At 41.5% G+C, this 22,568-nt stretch overlaps 1 protein-coding gene across 2 annotated transcripts; it reads right to left on the minus strand.

Annotated features, from left to right (window-relative positions):
- Positions 1–4,197: 4,197 nt before the first annotated feature.
- On the minus strand, positions 4,198–21,417 carry tbx3a (T-box transcription factor 3a). Of its 2 annotated transcripts, none has more exons than XM_086053113.1 (7): positions 20,279–21,417; positions 18,743–19,010; positions 17,535–17,681; positions 16,714–16,790; positions 16,211–16,368; positions 14,080–14,753; positions 4,198–6,140 (listed from the first exon to the last, which is right to left on the minus strand). In XM_086053113.1, exons 1-7 carry the CDS (start codon positions 20,686–20,688, stop codon positions 5,682–5,684), a joined length of 2,193 nt encoding a protein of 730 aa, XP_085909239.1. In that variant the 5' UTR covers positions 20,689–21,417; the 3' UTR covers positions 4,198–5,681. The 2 variants fall into 2 exon arrangements, with proteins under 2 accessions (XP_085909239.1, XP_085909238.1); XM_086053112.1 differs by having other exon boundaries at positions 18,728–19,010.
- Positions 21,418–22,568: the final 1,151 nt, after the last annotated feature.

Raw genomic sequence — 22,568 nt, forward strand, 5'->3', positions numbered from 1 at the left:
TCTACCATTTCATTCCCACAGACCCAATGACATGCGACCCATATTGTTTTTATTTCACCGATCACCATGCTGGCATGTGCGTTTGTTGTTTTTATTTGATATTTTTTCCTTTATTTGGCGGCGTGTCTGCGTGTGATTTAAATTCTCGACGCCGATTGGCTGTCGCGGACGAGGGATGGACTGGGACCACGTGGGTCGGCTCAATATGCAGACGGGTACTTCTTGACGGTTAGGTGATTCCCAGCTCTGTTTAATGGCATTTTAATGAATAAAATCAAATTTCCAAAATTGTGGCCCCCTCCATTGAAGTTGCCCATCCCTGATCTGTTTGATATTCAAGTAAATTAAAAGAACTCGTAAGTTAAGATACCACTATTCTTTCACTGGTAAAAGCAAAATCGGTTTAAGCATTGAATTGAACAAATTCCATAAAAACATCAGCACACACTTCAATGGTGTGTTCTTTCTGTAGTACTGTTTTTTGTACGCTAGAGTGTGCTGCCGCTCCATAAATAGAACAAACCTTGATTGCCTCCAGTTGTACAATACTGCTACTGTCCAACTATATGCCATAACAATTTATAGTACTGGACTATCCAATCAATACAAAAATCTACGCACCCCATTTCAAATTGAATATTGTTTGTGTATGTAACAGCCACAAATGCCTGCTGTTCATTCTATGTTGCTATCAACCATTTAGCAGCCTCCTTGATCGTTTTTTTCAAAAATGTATTATCTTTTTGTCAATTTCGGAGGGATGTCGAGTTCTTCCAATGTCACTGTTGTGCCATATTTTCTTCACTTGATGAGAACTGTCTTCACCGTGTATATTTAATGCCTTGGAAATTCTTTTGTGCATTTCATAGTGTCAACTACCTTCTAGCATAGCAGGAAGAAGGAAAATAAAGCAGATTACTATCAGTGTTTTTATTCACGGATAATTTCATCTGCCCAGCCGTGTGTTAAACTCAACTGAACCGTGTGACTTTATTGTAGACAAGTGGAGATTGAAATTTAATGCACATTTAATACAACATCAGCTAAAGTGATGGAAAATGCCGTTTTGGAAAAAAAAAAAAAAAAAAAAAATCTGCCATCAGTATCACTTGCACTCTTTTCATAATGAGAGCAGTGAGATTATACCAACAGCACTGCATTCATGAAAGATGATGATGATAATAATAATAACAATAATCTCTGTCATGTAAGAATACATAGGCTCAAAGCCAGTAAGCTGTATCTGTTCCCCGGAGCTGCAGATTAAAAGGCGCCACCACTCATGGACTTTACATCCAGCCACCTCCAGTGCACTGTTTACCATCTGCCTTTGTGCACGTCCGCTGTGTTTGCCATCTGTGCACTTTAAACCTTCACAAATGTTTCAAACACTCTCTCGGCGAGTTCTAATCAGACACGACTACAATAATAGAGCTGACGTGTGTAATCGCAGGCGGTATACATGGCATGGTGTTTATCCGCCGCAAATCGTAACGTTACACATTTCCGAGGCAAAGAGCTAATCCGCCGCCGCCGCCGCCGCCGCCGCTGCTACTACTCTGTGGTGTGGCGTACTGTTTAATTTACTGTAATGTCCTCCGGTATTCGTGGGGGGACAGCAATCGAGCTGTACTGACATACGTGGTGAGGTTGTAATTACCATAAGTGCCGTACTGGATGAGACGTTATACTGCACCGCACTCCCATTTTCGGTTAGATGGTGTACCTCACAAAAATAACGACGTCCACCAGATGGCGCCACTGACCCGTCACTTGCTTGAACTCGAAGCGGGCACAACCTGTTGGACCAGCCCGGTTGGGTGCAGTTTAGTCCTCTCCAATGGGGAAACACATTTTGGCCCAGAATGACGGAGAAGTCAAGAGTTGTTTACTTGTTTTTATGAATTGGACCTCATTTAAACTATCAAACGTGGAAAAGGTTTTAGTTTTTTTTTTTTTTTTTTGGGCTAATGTCTAGATTGTATTTCTGATTGTTGTTTTCGCTGAATAAAAAGATCTTTCATTTAAAAAAAGTTTTTCGAAGGGGCCCCAAACTGCCAGGGGTTTTCTTTTTAAAAATGAGGCCATTTGAGCCAAAACTTTTAATTATCTAACCAGGGTCAAACTATTAGAAACAGCTCTCAATATGATGCAGTGCATCTGCATATTTTATTTCTGCGCAGCTATTTGAGTCTCATTTTTAGGAACGGCCCTCAGTGTATGATGCAGAACTGCAAACCAAAGCCAGGAAAGTTGTTGTTTCGTTGCAGGGGTTTTCAACCTGAGGTTTGACGACACTCTGGGACCCTACAAATGTAGCTTCGGGTCTGCAAAATAATTAGCATTAATTAAATCACTGTGTTAAAAAAAAAAAAAGTGTAAATTTGGACCGACGATGGCCAATAAATCAAAAAACGAAAAGCCAATTACTTTTACCTGCTTCGGGCCAATTAAAAGTTATCTGACATCCATGCATGCATGATTTATTTATTTTTAATAACAAACGTTTTGTCAGAGGAATGAAGTCCTATTTTTTCCAAGAACAGAAACCGGCTATTATTTCTGAGAACACGAGGTGTGTTTGAAAAATTTCCAGAAGTGTTTTAACAAACACCCAAGCTACAATTTATTTTCTCTGGTCACACAGTTCGTTTACAAAGAGAACCGACCATTTTTGCGTTGTTCAGTGCGTGAGAAGAGGCAGGAGTTGTGCCAAGACAGTTTGTGGCTACCTCACCTTGATGGCACCTGCTAACAATGCCCTGAGCATCTTACACTTCCCGGCTGAGGGGAACATAACTGCAGCTGGAGCGAGTTATCGCACTTGTGATACCCCCCCCCCCACCCCACCCCTCTTATTTTACTTATTTTAATAAATATATTTTAAAGTGCATATATTTTGTGACATCAATGTGGAACTTTTTGACACACTGAGTATAGTTAAAAAAACAAGATAAAAAAATTAAGGGAGTAATGGCATTTTTTTTTTAATTTTGTCTTGTTAAACATTGATTTTAATATCTTTATCGTTTATCTGTGGCTTTATCTTGCAACAATGACTATTTTCACAAGATTGACTTTTCATCCTCACAATACCACACTTGTAAAGATTGCAACTCCAGCCCTACCCTCCCAAAAAAAATTGAGTTTGTAATTGGAATTTTACAACTTTTTTTTCCCCCCTTCCCTCAGCCAGGCTAACTTTTTTATTCAGTTTACTCGCTGTTAGAATTATGAATCAAAATAGAACATTTTATTTAGGTGGTATTCTGCATACATCTTTTTGTGTGTGTGTGTGTGTGTGTGTATACCATCTGCGTGTATGTATCCTGTGTGTATATACACACACGTATACACGCATATGAAAATGAATCATTCTTTCGCGTCTTTTTACCTTCAATTTCGTTAGTTATCTGTTGAAATGACTTGGGAGGGCCGTCAAACCGTCGTCATCATCATCCGGTCCGAGGCTGCTGCAGCTTGAAGTCAGATCGACTGCAGACGCTTCGCCGCCGGTCGCGCAATAAAGTGCAGATAGGCGCGCAAGAGGGGCGCCAGGTGAGCAATAACCCAAACCCTAAAAGCGGCTCGGGCGGGCCTCAGTTGAGACAGAGCGCGACGTGTTTGCGGCCGTCCCCTAGCGCCAGCCTCGCTGCACATTAACCAGACTACATACAAATAAAGATAGACACCTGATAAACTCTTGACTCCGAGCTGGAGCCATTAAAAGGAGAGTAGAGGACAGGTTTTTTTTTTTTCTCTCTCCCTTTTTTCAAAGTCACACTCGAAAGTCCAATTACGTTCATGATTTTTTTTTTTTTTTTTAAAAGAGCTTTATTTGCTTACATTGACTGCTCAAATGACACGCTGGTGTTGTAAAATTTAAACATGTCAATTTGCGTTTAACTGCACGGAAGCACATTTTCCGTTGAAATAATATCTTATTAGCATTATTCTCCCTCGCCAACAAAGTCTCCGCGGAAGCACTTGTGAGCGTTATTGTAGCAATATAAGATTAAGAATAATGCGTTTATTGCCATTGTACCACAATTTAATTCAGATAACTGAAATTAATCGAATGAAGTTCGTGTTTATGGGAGGCGTGTCAAGTGTTCAGTCAAGTAAACAAAACTTAATTTGCACTTACAAGTGAGCAGGTCTGCATGCGTGCGTGGTGTAAAATGACACGGGTGATAATGAACATTTCAACGTTTTATTGAAACTTTCAAGAACACGATGTCGATGTTGTAAACTAGACAAAAAATCCGATAGGCTACAACATAACCCAGCGTAAGAAACACAAACAAACAAAAAAAAAAGAGAACGAAACCTTCATATTCTTTTTTTCTTTCTTTTTTTTTTTTTTTTTTTAAAGATTATACGGCACTTTTAACGACCAGGTTTACAAATTTCTATAACAGAAAAAAAAAAAAATCCACTTTTTTTTGTCAAACTTTAACACTTGTTTTGCGTTTCTGGAAAAGAAAAAAAAATGTTTTTAATATTAAAAAAAAGTTTCAAGCCATTAGTGCGGTGCGTTCGTTGTCGCCTTTTTCATTGGTTGAAAAGAATAGCACACACACACACACACACACGCACACACGCACACACACACGCGCGCGCGCGCGGACAACAAGTGAAAAATACAATGGCACATGAGTGTGAGTAACTAGCTGAGTGGATATTAAGGGAGGAATAAAGATCCATAGTTGAAGATTTTGACAAGAGGCGATAATAAATGGAGATGGCAACAAAAGGATAATAGCCACAAACTATCATTACACAGATATATCCACAATAAATTAACAACAGATCCCTAGGACAAACTACTTTTTATTTACACGCAACAATATGAAATAATTATACATAAATATTTTATATACTCATATGTACATGTTGACGCAATACTACCTTTTTTTTTTTTTTTAATGTTTTATATTTGCTTTGACTTTTCTGCTTCCCTTTGCCTGTTGAACATTGATTACTCTTGGGGCCTTTTTAGTTTTTGGATTAAAAAAAACAAAGCAAAAAAAATATAAAAAGAAAACTATTCCAATTAAAGAGATTATATTTTTAAAACAAGTACCTCCCCCATTGTTTTTAAAGAACATTCACGTTAGGGGGAGGAAGGAGGGCATGCAACATTTTTTTGGGGGCGCAATTGGTTAAAATTGAAATTGTACAAGAAAATACAGCAGTCTCTTAAAGGTAGGTTATGTTCACTGGTAGTGGAAATTAAAAGGTGTAAATTCAGAGTGCATATTGGGAAGAAGTAATAATAAAAGAAATCATAATAATAACAATAAAAACCATAACATTTCGTCGTGTACTATGCAGTTAGGAGACAGCAGCAACTTCAATTCGTAAGTCTCACCCATTTGACCACTTTTCAGTTTCAATACTTGTACGGTATTAAAAAAAAAAAAAAAAAAAAAAAAAGACAGGTTAAGTGTTGCTTTTTTTTTTAATTTAAAAAGAAAAACAATACATATCAGATGTGTATTAAACCAAAGTGCATTTCAGAAACTAAAATCTGTTTCTCTTGAAAAAACCTGCTATGAACAAAGTCCTCCTGGTGTCTTTCAAGAAATTTTGGGAAATGACAAGAAATAAAAAGAGTGTGTGGGTGAAAAGGGGGAGGGGAGGGGGGGGGGGATCGCCGGGACCACCCGTCCTTCTCCTCAGGGCGACCCGCTTCTCGACCTGTCCTGGTTTGAGTCCAGCCCGCTGACGAGGCGCTGGATGCTTTGCAGCTCGTTGGCACCCTCCTTGTCGGCGCACAGTTTGGGCGACACCGAACGACTCGTCACCTCCGACGTGGACGAGTCGAGCTGGGCCGAAGCCGGGCTGACCGGGACCAGCACGTCGCCCTTCAGCTCCGAGGCCGAGGCGGCGGCGGCGGCGGCGGCGGCGGCGGCCGCGGCCGTGCTTAGAAGCGTGCTGTCCGGTACAGTCATGGGGAGGGAGTAAGGGTTGTACCTGAGGCGGGGGCGCACCGCGTTCAGGAAGGGGTGCCGGTGCACCGACGACGACGACGACGATGATGACGAGGCGGCGGCCGCGGAGGAGGCGGCGGCGGCCGCCGCCATGTACGTGTACGGGTAGGGGAACAGGCTTCCGAAGGGGGACATGGCCAGACCCTGCAAACGACACACGGAGAGAAGGGAGGAGTGGTGAGGGGGGGCAAAATCATACATTTCTTACATTTTTGTTTTTTTATACTTTGAGTGAGTGAGTGCTCATTTTTTTGTTGACTGTCAATTTAAGTTCCTCAAAACGGCACACGGAGAGAAGGGAGGAGGGTGAGGGGGGCAAAATCATACATTTCTTACATTTTTGTTTTTTATACTTTGAGTGAGTGAGTGAGTGCTCATTTTTTTTGCTTACTGTCAATTTAAGTTCCCCAAAACGGCACAAATATCATTTCAAGTAGTGTCACTCAAGATGAAAGAATCCCTCTGTTCAAAATCTAAATACAACTTCAACTATTTAAAACTTGTACTACAATAAAACGTAGTTCAAGGTGCTGTGGTAAAGGACAGTTGAAACTTTTTTTTTTTAATATCCAGCATTTAACTTCATACAGTACGGTTCAGTTGTATTTAACTTTGAAGTACATACAGATGATCCATGTAGCTATGGAAAAACCTATTTAAACTATTTTAACGACAAATTCGTTTTTTTAAAAATTAAGTACAGTACTTTTTAACATTTCACGTGCATTTACAGTTGAGTTTTAGTTTGACTATATATTAGAATGCAGCTTGTTGCTCTGCCCCCAAAAAAGTACAGTACTTTATTTCTTTAAATTATTAAAAATAATAATAATAATGTGTTTATTAAAGTGGACGTCAACTCCAAAATGTTCTTTACAATATGCTTCATGTGCCCCCACAATTCTAAACGCAGCATTCTGATTAATATTGCGTTTGTGGGAAATGAATTAAGCAGCAAAATCCACCCATTTTTATCCATCTCAGGGGGCGGTCATATTACCACTTGCTGTCGACTGAAAATGAAAACGCAGTTGCTCAAGTCTCGGCTAAGGACCAATCATGGCTCACCTTGTGAACATCACCTGACCAAACTCAGTAAACAGGTGAGCCACGATTGGTTGTTACCTGAGCCCTTAGCAACCGTGATGTCATTTTCACCGGAGTTGGATAAAAACAGGTCGATTTTGCTGCTTAATTCATATTCCACAAACACAATATACTAACCACAATGCACAGCTTAGACTATAGTGAGGATGCATTGAACTTATTATTCTAATGAAAACGTTTGTGTTAACTTCCCCTATAAGTGCAGTTGAGTTGTATTTAAGTACGTATTGGAATGGTGCTTGCACCTCTCTAAAAAAAAGAAAAAAAAAGTATGTTAAATACATCTGACCTTACTTGACAAAAAGTGGAAGCTATACTGTAACATGCAGTTTTAACATTTAACTCAATGGTTATTTTTTTTACCACTAGAGGGTGCTCACATGCTACAAGTGGTTCTGATGTCACACCTTCAGAATCACTGCACCATATAATACACTCTCCAGTGAGTTAGGCATGGTGCTGATGGACTGTGTAGTGACTCCTGAGTTATGCCGTGTGCCCTCGAAGCATCCCACAATTCACCTTGAAAAATAGTGAACAATGATAGCCTCTATGTCAGTGATCACCAAAATGTCATATGCCAGTCGTGAAATGCGGGCCCCCCTCTTGTGGGATGCGAAAGAATCACTGCCAACGTACGGTTCAGTTGTATTTAACTTTGAAGTTCAGAAAAAAAAAATTGTATCGACTCTTTAAGAACCGTTTGTTTCAAAAATGGCGGTTGGTGAGTAGGGAATGAATGAATGATTCTGAACACAGTCACTATAGATATTACTGGCGTCGGGTGGAATCCTTGTACCTCCAATGTTGCATACTCAAAGGAAGCAAGCCGTTTTCAACACTTGAGGTTAGTCAGTAATTTAAAATAACCAATAGTATAGATTTGTGGGAAAAAAAATACTAAATTCGCCAAATTGTGACATAGGAGCCTTTTATCATTATGTATGTACAGTATATATATGTGTGTGTGTACCGGATGAATGTGTGAGTGTGTGTATATATATATATATATATATATATATCTCCTATATGGCTTTTAATGAACTTTTTTAGTTCACGAGTCTTCTATATAAAAATCCTTAACCCTATAGCCTATTCTATATCCTTTCACAGTCTCTATTATGATCCATTACAAGATATTTCCCGTAGCTTTTTGCCAATACAATTTTCAAAACTGCAGGTTAATCTCTAAAAAAGTGCTTTCATATTAAAATGGGAAAAAAAACCCCAAAAAAACCTAATAAAAACTACATCAATCAAAGTTTGTAATGAAAGTGTCCATTTCTTGAAATTGCTCAATGAATCAAGTGGAGTTGAGTTCGTTCAGTAGACGCGTCACACCAAACATAACATGGGGGAAACATTTTCTAATTGTGGCCACAAATTAGGTCTAGTGTGCACGCTGACTGCAAATGAATATTCATTTTATTTCTGGACAGTTGCTTAAGCAGAGAGGACGTATCATATTGCAATCTCTAGCAACATTTGCTTAGCCAGATGTCCAAGTTGTTCATGTGAATGACATTGAACACCCAAATTAGTATGTGATGTACACGTTACACTTAATTCGGGGCCACAAACGAGCATTTGTGGCCACAAATGAGTACACCGTGGCCACAATCAAAATTTCTGTAAGGAGAGCTGCTGAATACTTCCACCAAGGAAGATCAGCACCAAATGAGACGTCTTACTTCCTGCATACCTCGAGGTTATTAGTAAGAGTCATGCATTCATTTAAACGTAAAGGTACATGTCAGAACTCCCCAATCTTTTTAAATCAGGCATCAGAGCAGTCGTTTTTGAGCTAATATAAAGGCACCAGGTTTTCTAGCAATTGTATCAAAATAAAATATCAGGTCGATATGTTTTGCCTGTTTTGCCCCACAATTTTTGTGGGGAATTAGGCAATTGGCTAAAGGACTTCATATATCACATCAACAGGTTCTTATTGGGTATTTATTTCATATTACTACATAATGCAATTTCTGGAGGAATAACGTGTGAATGCCGGAATGCTGAATTCATTCTAATGGAATGACATGGAATGATATCTCGATGTGGAGTGACATTGGTGAAAAATATGTACTAAGTTGTAGAAAAATGTGGAATGATAGTGAAATATATGGGCCGATCCGTGGCTCAGGAGGTAGAGCGGGTCGTTCAATAAGCACAACTATCCGAGTCATGTATCATAGTATCCTTGGGCAAGACACTTGCCTAGTGTCACTCACACTGGTGTACGGCTGGTGTGAATGTTTGGTGGTGGTCGGAGGGGCTGTAGGCGCATACTGGCAGCCACGCTTCCGTCAGCCTGCCCCAGGGCAACTGTGGCTACAGAACGTAGTTCACCACCACAACAGCAGTGAATGTGTGAGTGCATGAATAATGTATACATTGTGAAGCATCTTTGAGTGTCCGGAAAAAGCTCGACATAAAACCAATGCAAATGATGCGGAATGATTTGGAATGATATGGAGTGATACGGAATGATATGGAAATATGTGCACTGATATTGGTGAAAGATGTGCAATATTTTAGTGGAAAATGTGGTCTTGTTGTTATAAGCGAAATTTTTGGCATGTTGAAAATTGTTCCCAGGGTAAATTGACTGAGCGGAACATTGAGAAATCTCATTGGGAACGACGCAAATCTGTTTTGTTGAAGGTGCCAGTGGGAATGAATGGGGATTTTTTTCGCGGGGCTGAAATTGTGGGAAAACGATATTTTTGTGATGAGAAAAATAATACCGCGCATAGTGTAAACATTTGGAATATGTTGAGGTTAGAATGGTGAGAATCAATCGAGAATTGTTTAAGTAGAAGCACGTCAAAGTGGAGTCGGATATAGTCAAATGGTGTAGAATAACATATCGTCGCTGCCCTGTGAAAAAGACTTATGTCCATTTTGAAAAAAAATCTTATATTTATGTGATTTTGGGTTTTCGCATTATAGACATCGCATTAATGAGGAAAAAAAAAAATCCAAAATTGGACATGAGTGTTTTTCATATCACAGCGACGATATACTGTATAACAAAGGATTCTGGAAATTGATTAATAATCATACAATATCACTAGTTTTTTTGTGGGTAATAAATGACAGAATATTTTCAGGAAATTGGATTAAGAACAGATATCAGCTCAATATGGTTGTATTTTTTCTAATATACTGTGATGGCACAACGTTTTCTGGAAAACATGAAAACCCAATATCAGAAAAACGGACCCTTGTAAATAGACAAAACGGGGAAAAAATGTTCCTCGGAATGTAGACTGAAGTGAAAGGGAAAAATTCCCAAATGTCAATTAACTAACAGCAAACTTCGACCAAGCGTACAATCCGAATTGTGTCTGCCTTCATAGATCAGATTTCCTTCTCCGCCCCAATTTTGTGATTGTCAAACAAAACCATTTTGTCTCACGGGGCTGACAACAGTCGACAACACAAACCCTGGATCTCGCACCTATTTGTCGGTGTTTTCTTTGGCCTGAGATTCTGCATGCCCTGCCCTTCACCAAGTGAGGTGGAAATCTATTAAGTAGTTTCAGTTAGCACATAAAAGAAGCCATTCTACTCTTTGGCAACAAGTCAATATCATTTCACAGTTGGCCAAAATGCACTCACTCCCTGCCCGACCGCATCTTTGTGGCGTGTATGCGACACTTCCAACTTTAGCAGTCCCTCATTGACAAGGGATGCCAGATTATTTTTTTATTTTATTTATTTATTTATTTTTTTGCTCGCTTTGTCCGAGAACACTTCTGCAGGCATTGGAATGCAAACCGTAAGGATTTTTTTTTTGTTTTAATGAAGCTATATACAGTAGGCCGATGCTAAGGGTACTGTGACCTCCAGGGGGCAACATAAAATCGTGATAAAATTCACGGTCACCATAATTAGAGTGGCTAGGTATGGCCTGGCCAGAATCGGCAAATAGTTGCCACCCATAATAAATGCACACTTTTTTTTTAAACCTTATTGTGCCTTATAAGTTGAAGTTTGCTGCTAATATATAACCGCTGATAAATCGTCAATGAACGGAGTTGGATCTCCTCAAAATCACATTTTTTTCCCCTTTGACTATTAAAACATATTTCTAAAATTTGGGAAAAAAGCAATCAGCTAATAAGTGAATCCGAGTGTGCGGCGGTCAACTGTATATCAAAAGTAGTTATTACTACTAACTTTTAACATGGAAATGGAGCCTGGATTTAAATGTGAAGCAATTAATATTATGATAACTAAAAATAGTCCCCAGCTCCGAAAAGAAAAAGGAGAATGCAAGACGTAAAAATGACGGTAAATAAAGCCTCAGTTGAATGACATCTGTGTGCTGTTAAAGGTGACTGAAGCGTTTTGCTGCCACGCCAGAAAAACAAAGTTCAATATCATGTTATAACATAATAAATTTAACATTATGGTTTCCATATTAAAGTGCGGTGGGTTTTAATGTGAAAATTATCAGTGAACAGAACTGGAAGGAATTGCTTTTTGTCCTGCCGAATGCGGGAGCCAAACGTTTACTGTTTATTTTGTTTTCGTAGTCAACTCTTTTTCTAGTGTGGTTGGAATACGCCGATCTCGAAGGAGGACTTTGCAATTATAAAAAAAAAAATTGAATTTTGTGATAATAGTCATTTTGACTTGACAGCAGTAAATGGAATAAAAAATCAGCTGTTTCTGGCGCCATCTTGTGCCTCTAATTTATTATCCAATGAACCACCGCGCCCGAGGAAAAACAACCAATTTGAGACAGAAGCCACAATTTACAAGGTGTCAATCATTTGTCACGCACTCGCCGACATATTCGTCACTGGCTCCGATCTGTTATACTGGAGAAAAACATCCTTCGGATTTACTTAATTCGAACATGTAGGCCCACATTGAGTGCACATGATTAACATCTGGCAAAATGACGTAATTTTTTCCCCTTTTCCTCAAAAGTAAATAAATGATGTGTTACTAACTTATGTTGCTCCTTCTGTCTGTGATTTGGTTGGTTACATTTTTTTTTTTGAAAATTGCATATATGCCCCCTTTAAATTGAGAACTTGCTTCTGAGCGGTTGGACTTAATCATCATCATATGCTCAACGGTAAGCAACCCAAAATGATATTGTGGCAAATAATAAAACATTCATGGACAATGGAGGGTTGCGCCATATAAAATCTCGCCTGTGCCGTTTTCCATATATTTCACATCCATAGCAGGTCTCACTCCCGCGACCTGAGCAGCTTTCCAAACTGAGCGGCCGATTCGTGGAAATTGCGGTTTGCAAATGTATAATCCGTCTCCCGTAATCCGTAAATTGCAGATGTGTGTTTGGTTTTTATTGTTTCCGACTCACATAATCCTTCAATTGCGAGTGTGCGCTGTTTGAACTAGTTGCCGACGTTTCTTCATCAGCATCAAAAGCTCTCCACCAGCCAGGCGTAAGCAATACTGTCAATATAGAGCGCGTCGCATATAAATCGCAAGCGTTTTTATTGAATGTAGGGATTAAAAACACTCGGCTTTGATTGCGTCAGTCTTTTTAGAGGCCAAGGGGGTCAAATTGGGGCGAGCGCAATCGACTGTGGGAGTGCCAACCGTCTAAGGGTTATTGGGGACGCAGTAACAATCTTGCCCCCGGGCCCTGGCAGCCTGTGCTGTACGCCGCCGCCGCCGCATGCGTGGATCAAAACAAGCGTGTGCGCTGCCTTCTGGAAAGTCACACATTTTTATCGGCGCATGTTAACACACCCAGAGGTGAGCACCCTTTGCAAAATGGTGTCCCGTAACCGAGCGGGCGAACCGCCCCCCCCCCCCGCCGCAGCACTGCAACGGCATGTAAACAGCTTTGCCTAAGTTCAAGAATTTCTAATGCGTATTAAAATTCCTCACGTCTGTACTCGAGCGAGACGCCTTGACGACGTGTCGGACGATAAACTGGCGAACTGACACGTTACCTGTTTTTTATGTTTTGCTCACCTTGTTTAGCTACAGGGGCAACACTTTAGGCAGTTCTACCCAGCCACCATTATACATGTTTTGTTCAGTGAACACCTTTTTGAACTGCAGTTGAGCATTATCATTGATAGGGCAGATTTTGACGCTAGGTACGAATTAGCTATTGGCTACATGAATATGATACATTAGCTTCCATGGCCACTTTTAACCATAAAAGATATTTTTCTCACATCTCCTGTATCAATTCATGTATCTAATGTCATAGCTCGTATTTTCCAATTATATAGTAATATTTGGTACGATCACAGTACAGTCCAGTGTACTTAGGCTATCGTTGCTTTTAAATTTCAGTCTGTTTAAGCTATTGGCTATCATGTATATGAATATGTAAACATTAGCTTCTAAGGGCATTTTCAGTCGTCTCTTGTGTTGTATCACTATATATCATGCAGGTGTGAGGTGTGTGTGTGCGCGTGAGGTGTGTGGGTGCGCGCACGTGTATGTATATAAATATATATATGTATGTGTGTGTGTACTGTATATATCTATGAGTGTATATATGCCTCTATGGTCATCTCTTGTATCACAAAACATGCTTATGCGGCTAATATGATGCATTAGCTTGCAATATGTACCATATGAAGTCATTTTTCATCTTTTGCATTTTTCGTCAGCACCTGCAGTGTCATTTAAATGTCAGCGTTTGCATGGGCATTAAGTCATGTTTGGTACAGCTCTTGTATTGGATCTCTTGGTGTACCTAATAATGTGGCTATAGTGAGTAAGCTTTTGTTTGTTTGTCACAGTGCTTAAGTATACTGTGCTTAAGCTTTTTGTAGAGCATCTTACTCAATAGTGCAGGTGTACCCATGCAATAAAGTGGCCCATGAGTGTACTTGTTGCACCCTACTTAGAACAATTACATTTACATGGAAACAAATAAAAGCCTGTGCTCTCATGCTGTTCTGGGGGCTTTTTCCTCAAAAAGAGGAGTTTTTTTTTTTTTTTTTTTCCCCTTTCTCGTTACCTGTGAGGCCAGGACGTGTTGCTGCAGATGGAAGGGCAGGCCCGGAGCTCCCGCCAGGCTCTGAGGGGAGGACGCCATGCTGCTGGTGTCCATGGTGCTCACCCCTCCCGTGGACACTGCGGCCAGTAGGGGCCCCATGCCCGCGGCCATGTTTGAGAAGGCGCCGCCCATGTTGAACTGACCCGGGTGCAGGAGGAACGGGTGCGCGCCCCCCAAGTGGTTGAAAAACTGCTGTCCCGTCAGGCCGCCGGCAAATCCGAAGTTCGGCATGTGGCCGTGATGGCCCATGTGCGCGCCCTCCGTCTGCACAGTCAATGGCGCGAAGGCGTCCTTGCCCGGCGGCCGGCACTCGTCCTCCTTGGCCTGGTCCAGGCTCAGGCTCGGGCTCTTCACGTCCTCCCCGGAGCGAGTAGTGCTGGAGATGACGGTGATGGGGCTCTGTCGAGAGTCCGCCCTCCCTCGCTCGGTCCTCGGGCTGCCGCCGTCGCGGGTTCGGCCGGAGGCGTCGCCGCCGACGACGCCGCCGCCTCCCCCGAACAGGTGGCCCTTGGGCGGGCTAGCGTCGTGCTCTTTGCCGTCCTCCGTCGTGGTGGAGATCTTGCTGGAGTCTGGACCGTCTTTGACGTGGCCGTCTTTGCTCTCGTCGTCGCTGTCCTCGTCGCTGTCACAAAAGTCTGCTCCCCCACACAAAAGATTCTAATGAATAAACGTCGTTTCACACATCGCTAAATACAAGCTCCTCCGTTTTTAATCAGCTAGCCATAAGACGTAAGGGAACTCGGCACCTGCCAAATATTTGTCACGTGATTGATTTGATCTAAAACTATTTAAATACTCAACTTTTTATCGTAATTTTTGTCACCTTGTTACCTCCTGTTAAACCATTGAATATTCGTGTTATTTACTCCTCTTTTGTGTAGGCCTTAGATGGAGTTGTTTCTATTTAACGTATTACACTTTATTTTTGATTGCACTACAATTTATTTTTGCACCCTGCTGTTTTTTAAAACCAAAACCTAAATACAGATAACTTTTGCAATAAATGCATCGTATGCTGTTTTTGCGCGTTACTTTTAGGATTCCTAGATAATGGTCAATGTCCACTTAGACTCGAAATGTTGTTTAACTCAGTCCTGCCCGGCTCTTGTCGCGTAATTATTTTTTTATTTTTGAATTCAATATGGCCGTTGTAAGGGAGAAATCAACTATGAATGATCAATCATTTCTATTAGCTGAAATGGTGGGCCCTATACGGGAGCGCGAGTTGTGTCTGCTGAATAGATATGGCAATAATTCGTTTGATGATAATTCACCATCAAAACAATCTCGAGTGAAATAATTAACCTCTAACCATTTGTGTCTGTGCATGTTGCATTTTAGTGTTTTTCCCTTTCATGTTTCAAATATTTTGGCATCATGATTCAAAATATTTGGAAACAGCTCTCAACATGACAGCGCAGTTCGGACTACAAGCACCATAATGAAGTTAAATGAAAACTTTTCCAATGTTATATTTGGCAGAAAATAAACAGGCAGAAGTACGATGAAGCTGCACGATTAGGTTTGCAGGTGTACATAATGTTAAGTACCTTGAGCGAAATAGTAATACGGTCATTTTCAAAACCCGCTTTGCAGTATTTATCTATTGATCTATCTGATATGATCAATCAATTGTTTTATGATACACCTCTTGAATGGATCTCATGGTGCAGGTGTACCTAATAATGTGCCCCCTCCCCCCAAAAAAAAAAAAATCCTAATGTTGTGCGTGGCCTAATGTCACTGTTGTGAGTTTTCTAGCATGCGTAGGTGTACCTAATATATTGGCCTGACTCTGAGGTATTGGAGTTCATGTTATTATTGGCAATATAGAAGCATCGCGTTCTATATGTCAACTATAGTTTATGTCAAACCTAAGCAAAAATAACTCGTGAAAAATGGGCTGGTGCACGTTTAATAGCGTCATAATTCAACATACAATTCGTATGCATTATTTTGACAGAATAATCCCAACCTTTTTTTTTTTTTTTTTTTTTTACGTTTTAATGCATTTGGCACACTTTGAATGACCCAATTTACAGTAGAAAAAAACACAATCTCGCCACTTAAATGCACCCACGCGGCTGAGTACCTTTGAGGTGTGGGGGCCCCACGGTGGACACGGCAGGGGAGGAGGCCTGACCGAAGCACTTGAAGGGGGCCTGCTCCCCGGAGGAGTCGTCCGAAGCTCCGTTCTCCTTCTTCTGCTGCTCCTCGTACGAGCGGATGGACTGCAGGGCCAACTGTTTTCTGCACGAAACACAATTCACCTTCATATTTCCGCAAAGAGCAACCCAAAAAGGAAAAAGGGCAACACGGCTGGAGAGAGCTGCGTTACCATGGCGACCAACGCCACACATCCATTTCTCCTCATATTTGCGCGATAAATCCTTGCTTGTGAGTGTGCTGGTAATAAAAGCGAGGTAATTAATTAAACGTGCTCCAATATAGCAGCGACTTTTTTTTACAGCGTGCAAGTGGCTGGTAAAAGAGAGCAACATCCCTCGAGGGTCAATTTTGACGCTTTGACGCGTTTTAATCCAGCTAACGCGATTATTATGTTGTTGTTGTTGCTGCTGCAGCTCTCTGACTTACCTCTTTTCCCGTCGGCCGTTGCCAGTGTCACGGAAGCCTTTGGCGAAAGGGTTGTGGTCGATTTTAAGCTGAGTTATCTGCAAATAAAAAACAAAGAAAATGTGTTTTATGAACTAAACGTGGAACTCTTTTTTTTTTTCTTCTTCTTTTTTTTAATTTTTTTTATAAAGAAATCAGTCATAAAATAAAAACGGGCATGCACAAAAGCTCACATTAGCCAGTTTTCCCCATATGTGGGTGTAAACTTTTTATTCACGCGCCAACCTCCTCCAGCGTACGCGTTGCCATTGCAGTGTGACCGGTTTCCCCCATAAAAAAAACTACAGTTATTGTTTTTCCAAACCATATTTTTTTATGTATGTGTTTGATTTCACATATCCCCACGGGGGCACACACAAATGCAAGCACACAGCGTATAGTGTGACACGAAAAGCCTTTTCTCTTTCTCCATTCATGCGCAGAGCGTTGCCCTTCTTCTTTTTTTTTCCTCCCATTTCTCAACCTCCCCCCAACCTTTTTTTTTTTTTTGCACATGCAGAGAGCGAGCGAGCGAGAGAGAGAGAGACAGTGTGTGTGTGTGTGTGTGTGTGTGTGTGTGTGTATGTATGTGTGTGCCACTACCAAATCCCTTCCACGTGATTTAAATTTTAAAAAAGCATGCTAACCTGCATGTGCAACATTCCTTCCCACAGCAGGTCGTTCATTTTTTATGACAACAAAACGAATGCAGTCGAATGAATGGGGCATGCAACAAGCAGGCAGTTTTTCTTTTTTTTTTTTTTTTTTTCTTGAACTCTCCCTCTTCATTCCTATTTGTTTACCTTGTCGTTCTGATAAGCAGTCACCGCGATGAAGTCGGTCTCGGGGAACACGTACGTCCTAAAGGTGCTGTAGGGCAGCTTTAGGATGTCGTTGGCCCTCACGATGTGAAAGCGAGGCTGATATTTATGCATGGAGTTCAGAATGGTCTGTCAAACACACAATGGACAGCCCGAAATATGTCAACACACCGCTCTCGGTATTAATCCATAATCCTGTGGAAGAAAATGTTGCATTAAAAATGTATATCACGCTGCACAATGCACCCATCGTATTACAAATTCGTATATGAAACTCTTGCAAGATACAAACAAAACAATGCAAGAATCGTGTTACTAAAATGAGGTAACCACAATATTAGAAACTGCAACAGTTAAATCCGACATGTTAAATTGTCAGACTACAAACTTTAAATGTAAGGCACAGTTCTTGAATTAAGCCCCCCGCCCCCAATAATAAATGCACTGCATGTGTTTTGACTATGTGAGTCCACTGTGTAAAGTGCTGCAAAAATAGGTTATTGATAATTTTGTGGCTAGTGCACTGTTAAAAGTTGAGTGAACTCTAAATTTAAAGGCAACAAACATCGAAACAATTAAGTGGGACAACTCAACACAAATATTTTAAGTTTTGCAAATGTGAAAATTGGCTTTCCCGCATTTCACAACGAAGAAATAAAAGCTGTCAGAACCAATTGTGCCTTGTATTGTGCCGCAACTTCAAGTTATTAGTAAAAACAACTCAGTAGTTTTGTTGTGCTAACAAAAATTGTCGCCATAATTGTCAATAATTTATGTTAAAGTTGTTCCAAAATAAATGACTCTTTTAGCCCATTGATTTTTTTTTTTTTTTTTTTTGCAGCGTGGGTTTTGAGCTTCTTTTTCCATAAAATTATTATATACAAAACCACGTGAACTGGTTCTCATTAGACCGTGCTGTTGTACTTAATAATATGGCTAGTGTGTGCTTCGAGGCTCTTAATCAATTAAATCATAAGCAAAAGCACGCGAACTGATTCATTTGATTTGATATTTGATTTTTTTGCTGCTGCTGTGCCTAATATTGTGGCCCAAAATATATACAACACCATATTTTTTTCATGCAGTAAAGCGAATTGTACTTCAAATATGTTCTTTTTAAGTACATGATTGTGCAAAAAAAAAATAAAGGTAGGAAAATAGTAAAATGGACATACATTAGTGGAACTTACAAATCCATGCTTGTCGGAGATGTTGTTGGTGAGCTTGAGCTTGTGGAAGTTGACCACCTTGGACATCCACTGCTCGCCAGTGGCGGGGCTGTCCGGGTGGATGTACATCCTCTTCGGCATCTCGGGGTCGGCCTTGCCCGCCACCATCCAGCGCGAGTTGTGGAACTTGTACCTGCAGTCGTCGGCCGCCACGATATCCATCAGGAGAATGTACTTGGCCTTCTTGTCCAGGCCCGTGCACCTCACTTTGAAGGGGGGGAACATCCGCCTTGACGCCAAAACACATTTTCGGAGGGGAGTGGGGGGTGGGGAGAAATTTAGTACCAAAGAATACGTTTGGGTTGCATGTAAAAAAAAAAAAAAAAAAAAAAGTGGCTCAATTTAAGAGGGACGAGTTTATGCTTGGAGCCAACATGTAAACACTCTTTGCACGTACACAAGAGTCAACTAAACAGCCATTACTTGACACGCACACGCGCACACATACACACGCAGACACACAATTGAAAGTGCGATCTGTTAGTATAAAGTTTTAGCGAAATGAATGATGGGATTACAAGGAGAAAATCAGTGTGCAAGTGTGTGTGTGTGTGCGTGTGTGTGTCTAAGTGTGTGTACACGAAGCTTTACTGGAGGCTTAATTACTGCAAGGACAAATCCCCCTCCCCCCTTTTTAAAATGATGCAACAGATTAAAGATCACTTATTTGCATTCATTTTATGAAATGTAATTTAAGTGTTGTGCAGAAAGGTGTTATGTTCTATTTTTACACATTTTGTTTTGCACTTCTGTACAGGAATGTTTTTTTTTTAACTCTTAAAAATTGTTGGGTCAAAAATAAACCAATTATGGGTCAAAAAGAGACGACTACTTGGGTCAATTTGACCCATTTTTTTCTTTACAAAAAACAACCCCACTCAAAAAAAACAACAATTTTGTACAAAAAGGTCAAATTGATCCAAGGAGCAGTTAGTTCCTTTTTTACCCATAATTGGGTGAGATATATTTTTTATTTGCATCCCAATTTTTTTGTGGTGTTGTTCGATAGCATTGTGAAAAAAGTAAATTGTCAAATTGACCCAAAGCAGTTGGTTCATTTTTGACACATAATTGGGTTATTTATATATGTATATGTGTGTGTGTGTGTGTGTGTATATATATATATATATATATATATATATATATATATATATATATATATATATATATATATATATATATATATATATTTATTTATTTTTATTCACATCCCATTTTTTGTGGTTGTTTTGTACCAAACAACCATCTTTTTGGGTTGCATTGTGTGACAGAGTTGTGGGAAAAAGTTGTCAAATTGACCCAAGTAGCAGCCTTTTTGCCTCATAAATGGGTTATTTTTGACCCAAGCGGTTGCAGAGCTAATCCAGAGTTAATCCAGCTCTATTCAATTGATTTCAAAGCGAAAGAACCATACCCCATGCATTTTTCCGAAAACCCTATTCTAGCTTGTCGATTCTAACAATTGACATTTGAAATCAGCAGCAGAGCGAGCTTCACCTTCCGGATTTGGTGATCACCATCTCGGTGCCCCGCTTGTGGAAGAGCTCCCACAGCTCCTTGGCTTCCAGGTGCACTTTGGGGTCGTCCTCCACCTCCTCCTCGGGCTCCAGGCTCTTGAGCGGCCGGAGGTGCGCGGCCGCCGCGGCCGCCGCGGCAGCCTGGTGTCCCAGCGATGAGAAGTGGAGCCCGGAGTCGGCCGCTCCCCCCATCAGCTGATCCATGATCGGCTTGCCCAGGGCGCCCGGCAGCGAGATCGAGCCGCTGGGGGGCAGCGCCAGAGCCGGGAAGAAGGGCGGCTGGTGGCCCAGCATGGCGCTCATGGCAAATTCCGGACCCCGGTGAGGTATAAACGGATGATATGCCATACTCGAGCCCTGGACGACTGGATCTCTCATCAGGAAGTTCATCCAAGTGCTTTGCAAGCAGTGCGGACGTGGGCTTGTTGGAGTGTTTCGGACGCGGTGCGAAATCAAAACGAGGAGGAGAAGGAGGGGTGGGAAATGTTCAAGAAGAAGAGAAGAAGTCCTCCTTCAAACTTGAAGCATCCGCCGAGAGTCCACTGTTCTTTTTTCGGGGGAGGGAGTTGGGGGAATTCAAAAAAATCAAAAGGCGAAGATGTTCCCCATGAAGAAAAGAGCGGCTGCACTTTAGTTTTGCCGCACACACACGAACCAACTCGGGTGCGTCACTCGAGTCCACGGCGGTGCATTCTTCCTCTTCACTGCGTCGCCATTCCCGGTTTAAAGGAGATACACGGAGGGAGAAAAAAGAGAAACAAAAAACGCTCCCGGTTGGCTTTCTCGGCGTTGCCGAGTATTTCCCCCCTCTTTTTTTTTTTTCTCGAATCCTCCCCTCCTCGCAGCCTCCCGTGTCCTGCCTCGACTGGCTCCGCACTGCCTTGCGCCTCTTTACGCACGCACGCACACACACGCCGGGCGTCCCCTCGCCTTCACGCACATTTCTGGGAAGGACGTGTGCGGGGAAACAAGTCGTCCTCGGCGCTCGACAGAGGAGAGAGAGAGAGAGAGAGAAGCAAGAAGAAGAGGAGGAGGAGGAGGAGAGTGGAGGAAGAGAGAGAGAGAAAGAGAGTGTGGTAAGGTCCCAGCTCCGTGATTTTCCTAGCGCCTTCTGTGGCCCACGGGGCTCCACGCAGGATGGATGTGTTGCAGCGACTCCCTTTGATTGGCTCTTTGACGCTTTCGGACCAATTGTGAGGCACCAAGGGGGCGGGGTTTTAACAGGTCCGGGTGGAGGGGATCAGGCTCGAGTCTTATAAAAAGGTGTTTGGGAAAACGGCAAAAGGAAGAAGGGGGGGAAAAAAAGGAAAAGGGTTTTTTAAAAAAAAAAAGAAAAGAAAAAAAAAGCTCTGCATGTCAACCGCCATCCCCAACTTCAGTCAGTCAATCAGTCGCTCCGTGTGGTGTGAATATGTCAACAATCAGCTCCGCGAGGCGTAGCGGGACGAGCCCGGCGAGCCAGGCCGAGGCGGCGACGCTCTTGCCCGGCTTGGTTGTTCGCACACAACCGCTCGGATCCCCGGAGCCCTTTACAGAATTTTGAAAGCAGAACACCGCCGAACCTTCGGTGACTTCATCGGTGTATTTCTGCGAAATTTAACCGCGTTTGCGTGGCTGTCTTAATGCATGTCCAGCTATTAAATACACACAGCATTTCCTGTTAGATCCTCGGCTGATATCTGAACAAATAAGAGTGGTAGGCGCTCGATGACAAGCTATATTGTTGCTCATATTTGTATTTTTTTCTCTTTTTTTTTGCATGCGCATGCCATCCCCATTCCTGATTTTTTTCTTTAGTTGACCACTTTTTAAAAGAATATTTTATTTTTTAAAAAACAAACCAATACAATCTGTTCGTACATGACAGCTCGTGGGAGGATGGTGCTCAGCAGTGCGTGTCTTATCATCTCTGGCATCAAAACAGCAACAGATATTGTGAATCATAACCAATCAATTGTGCAGGCAAATATAGAACACTTCCCAGCACAAGCGCACCATGCAGGCAACAATTCAATTTCAAGCTGCGCACATCTAGTGTGGCAGCTAAACGCATCCGCCATAGACGCGAGTATTATATTAATCCTTTTTTTTTTATTGTCGTTGCGTGTTATCCGCATGCAAATGTCCCGCTTATGTGGTGTTATTAAGCGCGTCTGTCGTCATCCTTTCTCTTACATTGACAATGTTCTACAGATTTAATACTTTGAAAGGTTTAAGCCATGCGCGGATATGAATAGAGCTTATAGATTTGTGTATGCTGGAGTGATTGC

The sequence above is a fragment of the Filicampus tigris genome, chromosome 15 (assembly GCF_054856515.1).
Source record: "Filicampus tigris isolate MCC_2025a chromosome 15, RoL_Ftig_1.0, whole genome shotgun sequence".
Lineage (NCBI taxonomy): Eukaryota > Metazoa > Chordata > Actinopteri > Syngnathiformes > Syngnathidae > Filicampus > Filicampus tigris.

Coding starts and splice junctions, on each gene's coding strand:
- tbx3a (XM_086053112.1), bottom strand. CDS start 20,688: ATGAACTTCCTGATGAGAGATCCAGTCGTCCAGGGCTCGAGTATGGCA. Junction 16,369..16,713: donor AACGGCCGACGGGAAAAGAG/GTAAGTCAGAGA, acceptor TGTTTCGTGCAG/AAAACAGTTGGCCCTGCAGT. Junction 6,141..14,079: donor AACACGTCCTGGCCTCACAG/GTAACGAGAAAG, acceptor TGTCGTTTGCAG/GGTCTGGCCATGTCCCCCTT.